The sequence below is a fragment of the Verticillium alfalfae genome, genomic scaffold (assembly GCF_000150825.1).
Source record: "Verticillium alfalfae VaMs.102 supercont1.3 genomic scaffold, whole genome shotgun sequence".
NCBI classification, from domain to species: Eukaryota; Fungi; Ascomycota; class Sordariomycetes; order Glomerellales; family Plectosphaerellaceae; genus Verticillium; species Verticillium alfalfae.
Window position 1 is genome coordinate 2,572,994 of NW_003315036.1, and position 10,268 is coordinate 2,583,261.

At 52.2% G+C, this 10,268-nt stretch overlaps 3 protein-coding genes across 3 annotated transcripts in view; 2 read left to right on the top strand and 1 right to left on the bottom strand.

Annotated features, from left to right (window-relative positions):
• Positions 1 to 97: 97 nt before the first annotated feature.
• On the bottom strand, positions 98 to 1,450 carry VDBG_03316 (conserved hypothetical protein; the record flags this gene model as incomplete). The annotated part of the gene is made up of 1 exon (XM_003007131.1): positions 98 to 1,450. The coding sequence occupies one exon, from the start codon at positions 1,448 to 1,450 to the stop codon at positions 98 to 100; it is 1,353 nt and encodes a 450-aa protein (XP_003007177.1).
• Positions 1,451 to 2,794: 1,344 nt separating this feature from the next.
• On the top strand, positions 2,795 to 7,317 carry VDBG_03317 (canalicular multispecific organic anion transporter 1; the record flags this gene model as incomplete). Its single annotated transcript, XM_003007132.1, has 3 exons — positions 2,795 to 3,001; positions 3,058 to 6,047; positions 6,096 to 7,317. The coding sequence occupies 3 exons, from the start codon at positions 2,795 to 2,797 to the stop codon at positions 7,315 to 7,317; spliced, it is 4,419 nt and encodes a 1,472-aa protein (XP_003007178.1).
• Positions 7,318 to 9,052: 1,735 nt separating this feature from the next.
• Positions 9,053 to 10,268, top strand: part of VDBG_03318 (siderophore iron transporter mirA) — a gene marked incomplete at both ends in the record, with an annotated part of 1,980 nt that continues 764 nt past the window's right edge. Inside the window, 5 exons of the mRNA XM_003007133.1 lie at positions 9,053 to 9,198; positions 9,256 to 9,421; positions 9,490 to 9,585; positions 9,636 to 9,813; positions 9,864 to 10,259. Of these exons, the coding sequence (XP_003007179.1) occupies positions 9,053 to 9,198; positions 9,256 to 9,421; positions 9,490 to 9,585; positions 9,636 to 9,813; positions 9,864 to 10,259 (982 nt within the window). The remainder of the gene's footprint in view (positions 9,199 to 9,255; positions 9,422 to 9,489; positions 9,586 to 9,635; positions 9,814 to 9,863; positions 10,260 to 10,268) is intronic.

The following is a 10,268-nucleotide window of genomic DNA, read 5'->3' on the forward strand; positions in this document are numbered from 1 at the left end:
ACACCAACAGTCGACAGCACACCGACACCACGTCCGCCGACTTCTCTCATGGTCGCCGAGCCCCCGCGGCGCTTTGAGGCAAGAAAGTAGCAAGGGTTTACCCGATCCTCATCGGTGCCGACGACCGAGCCCCTCGCGAACCACACTTATCTGCCTCAAAGTTGCTATCGACGGATCCGACCAGGTCCGCAAGCTCAGCTTCACCCTGCCACGGCGGCCTCTTGTCGGCATCGTGACTCTTTGGTCCAATCACAACCCACGCTGACAGCGACTGCAAGGTGCTGTGACCCTTTGTGTCACTGCTGCTGTAGCTCCCGATGCGCTCCATCGCTTTGGCGTATCCTGTGGGGGGGCCATTCGTAATCTTCTTCCCCAAAGTTCCGGCCAGAACGTACGACTCAAATCTGTCTGTACCGTTGAAGTCCAGCATCACGAAAGGCGCGCTGGCGTACCCCACGGGCAATGTTCCAATGTCGAGAGACGGGTACTGCACGCCGTCAAGAACGAGGTCGCCCTCAGCGCTGTTCCTTGCGTAGGGTTCACCTCTGTCATTCCAATAGTAGAACCCTGTGATCCATCCAGACATGTAGAACGGCGGTGCGCCGCAGAAAAACTCGGATCTGGCAGACACGATGTCGTTCCAGAATTGCACCGTCTCCGAACTGTCTGGCTCGTCGAACGATTTAAGGAAGCGCTTGAGGATGGGCCGTAGGCGTTCAGCATATGCAGTAGGCTCGTCGCCGAATTCCGGGAGCCGTTCGAGTTTGTCGAGCAAAGTCTCCCAATCCGACTTTTCTCCCTGTAGTGTAACGGACGGGAGGCCGCAAACGATGCCGCCTTCGAACCTGAAATAGGCCTTTGTCAGCCCCATCATTAGTATGTTGGCTGTCATGAGATCGTCCTGGGTTGTGGTGGTGAAGTCCGGCATAATCCAATTCTGTAGCCAATCCGTCTTGACGCGGGCTTGAATCTCGTTTTGGAAGCGTATGAGGACTTGCTCCCAGGTGAAATCCTCGATCGTGATAGTCTCCTGCCCTTCATGATCAACAAACAAGTCCCTGATGTCCTCAGCGTGAGATATCATGTAGAAATTCATTTGGACCAATATGGTGAACCACACTTCCTCGGGGCGTACGACGAAATGCAGGTGCTCGCCCCACGCCTGGATTGCCCCGCGGACGAAGCTGTCAGCTGAAGGGCGTACTCCATCACCAATGGACAGGGAGGCGCTATCTTTGACGTTGTGATTGAAGGAGGAGAGGAGGACTTCAGCCGAGTTGTTGTAGAACTCGTTACTCATGCTCTGGCGGAAGAAATCGTCGGCGTTTTTTACAGCCCTATGGCCCATGTGTGACTTTGGGAGGCCCCCTGGAAGCACCACAACGTCGGCGACCGACTCAGGCAGCAAAAGAGCGAGGCAAGGCCCCCAAAAAGCGACGGAGAACCTCATGTCAAGAAACTTGGAGATGAGTGGATTTGATCAAACTGCCACAGCCGACGTGTGTGGCCAACTGGCCCTTTAAGAGCATCACGACATCATCTTGATGGTTCAGTTGTAATACGATGTGATTCAGAAGGGTGCGATGATTCCCAGGGTGAAGTGAGACCTGGGTGCGCCCACAACTGTTCTACCGTCCATGTAAGACACCTGTAGCGGATGAACTGGAAAGTTTCCGACCCTGCTAACATTCTTCGCCGATTGACTAAACGGGCGACTGGGTGATGATGCCCACGTCGTCAGCAGACTTGGGGAGGTTTGTGTGGTCTCCTGTCCAGTCTTTGCGCTGCCGAGCTGAGGTCAAACATGTATCTGGCCGTGGAATGCGAATGCTGGCAACCCGGCCGCGCATGGAAGCTCATGTAACGTAGCCTACCGAGTCCCTCATGGCAACTACCCTTCTGAAGCGGTTCAGGAAATGACATCACGTTTCCTCTATGTCTGATGTCGCCGCGCGAGGTGAACAGCGCAGCCAGTTGTGTGATACGTAAATGGACCAACATGTCAACGGGATGCGGTGCGCTTCCAGAAGGGTTATACGCGTATCAGAGGGCCCCTAGACCCTTGATGTTGTAGGTTTAGCGGCAAGCTCCAAGGATTTGAGGGGGCTGGGTAAGGAAGCGACATGTAGCCGCCCGAACATGTTCGCTGGGGTTAGCGACTGCCTTCACCTCAACCAATCCTTGCTGTTTTCTCCCGACTGCCAGCGGGATTGACCATGGGGATTACTGCCGATCTTGGCCTCCTGTGGCGAAGATGATACCATTATGCTGCGTAAGCCGTCAGCAGATGTGCGTCTCTCCGAAGCTCGACTTGCCTTCAGTGCATGGAAGCAATGGCCGCAATGAAAAGCGCCCAATCATAGTGACTCGCGAATAGCTGGGAGTGTTTTGGTTAGAGGTGACATCGTTGGTGCAAGGGTGAGGGAGGGCGTTTGCTCGCCATTACACAGAGCTGTTGGCGAGAGAGGTGTTGTACCACACCCAAGCCCTGAATAGGACGTCAGTGGTGTGTAGATCCCGTACTAAGGCCATTTGTGCTTGAAAGGAATCGTGCAGCCTAGGCAGCGCCTTTCGTGCCTGTTTGTTTGTCATGCCGATGACGAGTCCCATTGCCGGCCGCCCGGCCCGGATGGCGGCGCGTATGAAGTAGGAATTTGTTCTTTAACTGACCTGGGCCTTGAATGTTACACCCTTTTTGCAGTCTTCCTGTCCATCAACTACGCGCTTCATGGGATTCAGTTGCTCCCGCCACACCTTGACCCTTAAAGTTCTTTTCGAATCTACCAAGCACGACATGGTAACATCATGCCTCAACGACGACACCTTCGGCCCCATCGTTCGAGGCTGCCGTGATGACTTCGACTTTACTATTCGCTTCCAGCGCATCATCTTAGCCATAGTTCCTGCTACCTTCTTCCTGGCGCTGTCTATTCCGCGCACGATATGGCTCTCGCAACAGCCGAGGATTGTGTCTGGTGTCGCCTTCCAGTACGCCAAGTTGGTAAGTGCGATCACCTGCCCACCGTGGATATCGTGCTGACAGAGGGGGTGCATTAGACAGCCATTACAATATTGGCTACTCTGCAATTCGCGTTGCTGAATCTTCAGACAGCAGCCCCGGCCTCTAGCCTCGATGGCTTCGCCATTGCATCAACAGCAGTCAACTTCCTTGTTGCGCTGTCTATGCTTGCCCTGTCCTTCTTTGAGCATTCCAGAGTCCCGCGCCCATCGACACTGCTCATTCTGTACATTCTGCTGCAGACGCTCTGCGATGCCGTCCAGGTTCGAACTTCATGGCTCATGGCGAGCTCCATTACGTCCAAGATGATTGCTCGTCTCTACACAGCATCCGTCGGAACGAAGTTCGTCATCCTCATTGCCGAGACGAAGAGAAAGACCCGTTGGCTCCGTTGGAAGATTGATGAACACAGCCCCGAAGAGACGAGTGATGTGATGAGTCTGACTGTATACCTCTGGCTGAACAAGCTGTTTCGTTATGGCTACAGTCATGTTCTGGCCATCGACGACCTGTATCCATTGGACCAGGACATTGATTCGGATCTCCTCCAGCGAAAACTTGAAGCTGTGATCGAGAGGTCGCGGCCTGGAAAGAAGCTTGGCTTGGCTCGATCGCTCGCCAGAGCCTTGTTAATCCCATACATCATGCCCATCGCACCCCGAATCGCCTTGATCGGCTTCAGCTTTAGTCAACCGCTTTTCATACGCGCCCTCCTGGAATATCTGCAGGAACCAAATGCTCCTCGTAGCACGAGCTACGGCCTCATCGGTGCCGCGGTGTTGATCTATGGTGGCACGGCTTTCGCTCGAGCGCTACAATGGTACTTCCACATGAGGGCTCAGCAAATGGCCCGCGGTTGCTTGTCGGCCGCGATCTACAAAAAGACAACTGAGGCCAAGCTCGCCAACGCTGGGGAGGCGGCGGCTGTCACACTGATGAGTACTGATACGGACCGCGTTATCCAAGGCTTCCATCAGCTTCACGACTTTTGGGCCAGTCCTATTGAGGTTGCAATTGGATGCTGGTTCTTACAGCGGGAGCTTGGCACGTCATTCATCGCCCCGATTGTGCTCATTGTGTTTTGTGCGATCGGTACATTTATTGTCGGCAGGTTGTCAGGAGACCGACAGGTCAGATGGATGAGCCAGATTCAGAAAAGAGTCGGACTCACGGCTAACGTCATTTCGAATATGAAGAGCCTGAAGATCAGCGGCATCACACTGCCGGTTGGTGATTTTATCCAGAAGATGAGAGTGCACGAGATGGAGATTGGCAACAGATCCCGTTGGCTCATTATTTGGGCTGTTGTGGCTGCCATGACGCCGGCAATCCTGTCACCTGTTGCCGCTCTGGCCTTCACCACTCGCGAGCTCAACACGACGAGCATGTTTACATCTATCGCGTTCTTGATATTATTGACATCGCCTCTGTCTCAACTCTTCCAGGCTGTGCCGATGATGTTCGCCGGTCTGGCAAGCTTGAGTCGCATCCAAGCATTCCTCGAGGCTGATGCACGGGAAGATGTCAGACGCCACGAAACACACAACATACTCGGAGGGAAGTCGTTCTCGGATGAACCATCTAGCAGCGGTCTTGAATACAACGAAAAGCCATTAAGTCCCGACACTGCAACCTCGATTACCATCCAGGATGGATTCTTCGGCTGGGCTGAAGACCGGATGATCCTTAATCATGTCAACGTTCGCTTCCCTGTGTCTCAACTTACCCTGGTCGTTGGGCCGACAGCTGCTGGGAAGTCAACCTTGTGCAACGCACTTCTAGGCGAGGTGCCTTTCTCGCGCGGTAACATCAGGCTGCCCTTCGCTCACGCCGCCATTGGGTACTGTGAGCAGGCTCCGTTCTTGTGGAACGGCACGATCAAAGAGAACATCATGGGATATTCCAACTTCGACCAGCCTCGGTACGAAGAAGTCATAGAAGCCTGTATGCTTCTCCCAGACTTCACAATACTCCCTCAAGGTGACGAAACCAACATTGGAAGCAACGGCATAGCGCTGAGTGGTGGGCAGAAGCAACGTGTCTCACTTGCTCGTGCACTCTACCTCCATTCCGACCTCATCCTCTCTGACGATATTTTAAGCGGACTCGACAACGATACCGCCAATGAGGTTTTTCGTCGTGTGTTCGGTCCTACTGGTATTCTCCGCCGTCGAAACGCCACTGCGATTCTGTGCACGCACTCCATTCGTCATCTTCCTCAAGCAGATCACATCATAGCCCTCGACGTGGGCGGTGTTATTGTGGAGGAAGGTTCATTCAACGATCTCATCCGCAATAAGAAGTATGTCGCCAACCTTAATGTTGTGGCGTCCTCGGGTGAAGATGACACGCAAGAGAGGGGTGCTGCCGCCCCAACTCCCGCTACTCAGGGACCAAAACGTCAAGTTCAGAACGCCGAACGAAGTCGATCAGATGACCTTTCGCGACAAACAGGAGACATGAAGGTTTATGGCCACTACATGCGTTCGCTGAGCAAACGGTCCCTGGTGGTACTGGTCGCTTCGGCTGCCATTCACGCTTTCGCCAACAGTATGGCGACCGCATGGCTAAAATTTTGGTCCGAAGACACTTTCCACAGGCCTACCAGTTTTTATCTTGGTATCTTCGGTATGCTGAAAGCAACACACTCCATCATGTCTTTTATAGTCTGCGTGACTATCATTGTATGGATCACTACCCAGTCCGGCACGACTCTACACCACCAGGCGATCAACACAGTTGTTCATGCGCCATTGAGCTTCTTCACGACTACTGATATGGGCATAGTCACAAACTTGTTCTCCCAGGACATGACTCTCATCGATGGCGAGCTTCCGCTGGCATTGCTCAATACGGTCATCGATATCTTCCAGGTCATGGGCATGGCTGCTGTTGTGGGAACCGCATCACCGTATCTCGCAATCAGCTATCCCATATTTGCAGTTGTGCTATGGGTGATCCAAAGGTTCTACCTGCGCACATCGCGACAGCTTCGGCTGCTCGACCTAGAAGCAAAGAGTCCACTTTAGTAGGTCACCAATCCTGATTGTGAAAGGCGGATAACTGACGGATCTAGCACCCATTACCTTGACACAATCAAGGGAATCAGCACATTTCGAGCTTTCGGCTGGATGGCCGATCATGTGACGCATAATCAGCAGTTGCTGAATACTTCGCAACGACCATCATACCTTCTCGCCATGATACAGCGATGGCTCAGTCTCACTATGGAGATCCTTGTTGCCATTGTTGCTATTATTATCGTATCATTGGCCACACAGACAGGGGGCAATTCGGGGTTCACAGGTGCATCTCTGGTGACGTTGATGTCACTGAGTGATGTGATCACCTGGCTCATCCGCAATTACACTTTGCTGGAGACCTCAATTGGCGCAGTCTCGCGAATCAAGAGCTTTTCGGAAACAGTTGTGTCTGAAAAGCGCGAAAATGAAGACATCCAACCTCCCGTGGAGTGGCCTCAAGCTGGCACTATTGAACTCAGAGATGTCTCGGCATCCTACAATATCAGTGCCGGTGGTATTGAGCAGGACATTTCTTTGCACAACAATCTTGCCCTAAAGAACGTTACTTTGTCTATCGAGGCCGGCAGAAAGGTCGCCTTGTGTGGCAGAAGCGGCAGCGGAAAGTCGTCTCTTATTCTCGTGCTTCTTCGCCTACTCGACCCTTTGCCATCTCGTTCTCAAAACATGAAGGTCGACAACATTCCCTTCCACTCCATCGAACGGGATACTCTCCGCCGTCGGATCATCGCAGTGCCACAGGATGCCGTCTTTCTTCCCAGTGGTAGCAGCATCAAGGACAACCTTGACCCTTTCAACGCCGCAACTGATCTTGAATGCCAAGAGGTTCTCGAGACCGTATTGCTAAGTGCCTTCCTGGCGGAAATGAGAAACGACGTCCACAATGGGATGAGTATCGACAGCCTCAGTGCGGGTCAAAGACAGCTCTTCAGCCTCGGAAGGGCTATCTTAAGGCGACGGGTGAAGGACCGGAGCTTGGGAGGACGTCGTGGTGGCATACTTCTCTTAGATGAGGTGAGCTCGAATGTAGACCGAGAAACTGATCGCATCATGCAAGGGATCATCAGGGAAGAGTTCAAGGAGTATACCATCATCATGGTCTCGCATCGTCTGGACATGGTCATGGACTTTTTTGATGACGTGGTCGTTATTGATAAGGGGGAGGTTGTCGAGACGGGCAATCCGCGGGACCTAGTTACCCTCGAGGGCAGTCGGTTTGGGCAGCTATGGGCATTCGAAAGTCGAGGTCGGAACTGATCGGGACGACAATCCACAGGTTTTGAGATTGGTCATACGCGCAGGTGTATGCTCATCCTATACTGCTGTCATACATTGAAAATCGATTCTGAACCATTCATCAAGTTCTTTTTAACATGGAACACTATAAATTACGTTCTTCGAAGTCGTCTGTCGAGGTCCTCCTCGATCCCCATTATTCAAAATGTTGTTCAGTGGACCCCCTCTGCACCCTTCAGTACAACCAAGTTGCCGCCGCCGCAATCATCCTGGGGCAATTCTCGGAGCTTAATGTTGCTTGCGGGCTAGACCATCAGTTTTGACCTAAAAGAAATTGTCATAAGCTCTCGGGAAGCTGAGTCTATGGCTATTCCAAAAACACAGATGCTGGGTCCCATAGTGATCTCCCACTGAATCTATACTCAAATCTCCTAATCAAACGGACGAAACTTCTCTTGAAGCCTTGACCATGGCGATGAAAGATTTAGGGATGGCAACTTGTGTTAGCTCATCAATGAGAAGGCCTCTCCAAGACGGCCGCTCGAAAGAGGCCACCAGCCTTGATATCTTGAGGGCTTGCCTCATCTACTCAATTGATCATGTTCACCCATGTGCAGTTGAATCTGTGGCTTTTGAGCCATAAACCCCTCATCGATCTGAGGGCTTGATCAAGTGCGTCTTATTTGGAGCACAGTTCCTTGAGTTACTCGTCGCAGGGACCAGGTGTAGGAAGGAATGAGACAGCCAAGCTGGGTCATTTCACGTTCTTCTCACTATTGTAAGTGGGTACCATCCCTGTTCGCAGTCCATATTGCTAGGGGCAAGACGGGCGTCACAGCAGGAGGGATCCGATATTTCGGGGAGCATCGGGAGCATATTTCTTACTTTGCATATCTTCACTGACGAGACAATATATGCCATCTCAGCGTATATTAGCAATGAGACAAGTCAGCGTCTGCTAGATACGGCTGCCACATGGCAAGCTCGACCCTGGGAGAAAATCTGCAGCTGTGTTCACGCATCCTGACTGCCTGTCATCCTAGTCGTGGTCGCTCAAGTACCCACTGTTATAACGATTCATTACTCGTGTTGCTAGCGTCGCTTAAATGTGACCCGACTTCTTCCACTTTCAGCAAACCCCTGGCAAGCTTATTCGCCGTGATATCAGCAAAGACAGGGAAACCAAGTCTGCTCAAATAATTCTTGAGCGCTAATCAAGAGTTTCTTACATGCGGAGATGCCACCAAAACCTTGAAATGCTCCATTATCTATTATCGATCGACGCCATTTCCTGACTGATGTCCCGGCCGCTCAGCTTGGCAGTGTCCCGAATCAAAGAATGCATCGAATCCTGTCATGGTATACAGGCTCGGTATACAGGCTCGGTATGTTCCCCAGCCCCGGCCATCATTATGGATGAGAATTTTCTTTGAGGTCCCTTGTCAGGTGAAACCCAAGTCATGCACCAACATGGTCCGATACATGGGGAGCCCCAGTATGACAGCGACCCTGAGAGGGTCCGTTACTCAGGATCGGCGTGATTCTTACTCGAAGCAACCTTAGCATCTAATCAGATCCGACCCCAAATAACCGAAGGTCGGATCAGATAAGTCAGGTTACCGAAGTCGGGTGGAAGTACAGCGAGATTTAAAAGCCAGTAACTTCTGCTGTTTAATATGCCCTGCCTGCAGGTCCTCTCAACCTCTCTCTCTGATTGCCAAACAAACCCCTGACAGCCGTTGAGATACTAGTCACGATGGCAGAAACGCACACTCCGGCCACCAACGTTGCTGTTGCTGAAGATGGCGCAGTACACGAGACAACGAATGAACGGCCCAGAACCGCAGCTGAAGCTTTACGAAAGCTGTGGACTCCGAAGAAGCTGGGTATCGCAATTTCTGGGTAAGAAGATGCACTCTGTAGCATAAATCAACCTCCAGGCTCCTCATGCTTTCACAGTCTTCTCGTCATGAACTTCTTTATGAATTTTACGAGTTACACCCAGAACGTTTATGAGCCGTACGCAACAAGTCATTTCCAGGGCCACTCTCTGCTCACCACCGGTTCCATTATCAACGGCATCGTACGCATCGTGTCATATCCATTGTTGGCTAAACTCGCTGATGTAAGTTCTACATAAGATGGACGACACTACAAGATTGTTGCGAGAATCCTCCTAACTGGTGCACTAAGCATTTTGGACGACCACAAGGGTTTGCTGGAGCAGCTCTGTCTATGGCCATCGGCAACATGATGTTCGCGGCGTGCCAAAACGTTGACACATTCCTTGTAAGCACGGATAGCGCATTATGACGGAAATATTGGTTGACCATTGACAGGCTGGAGGAATCTTCGACTCATTTGGAGACACGTGGTGGAACATTACCCAGCAGATCTTCATTGCCGACGTTACCAGTCTTGTCAACCGCGGCATTCTATTTACGCTGCCCGAGTCCATCACCGCTATCCCGACGCTCTACGCTGGAACTTATCTGGGAGAGCACATCCTCCTAACGCGTCATGGCGCTGGGGTTATGGCATGTGGTCTATCGTGCTGCCAGTCACAGCTCTGCCCACGATCGCCATCATGATTTGGATGGGCCGCCGGCCAAACGCATGGTCTTCATCGGCGAGCGTGTCCTCTTTAATGCATGGCGCCCCATCCGGTCCTGTCGGCAAGGCCAAGCACTTAGCCACCGAACTCGACCTTATCGGTGCATTCTTGCTTATTGGTGGTCTCTCCATGACTCTGCTGCCCATCACTATTGCCGGCCGCCGCGACACTGACAAGTGGAAGGAGGCATCGTCCATTGTGCTCATCATCGTCGGTGTCCTGACCTTTGTCGCCTTTCTCGTTTGGGACTACAAGTACGCAACGAAGCCCATTATCCCCTACCGCACCATGCGCGCGCGCAACGTCATCATCGCCTGCGCGTCAGCCTGCTTCATTGCCATGTCTGACAGTGTCTACC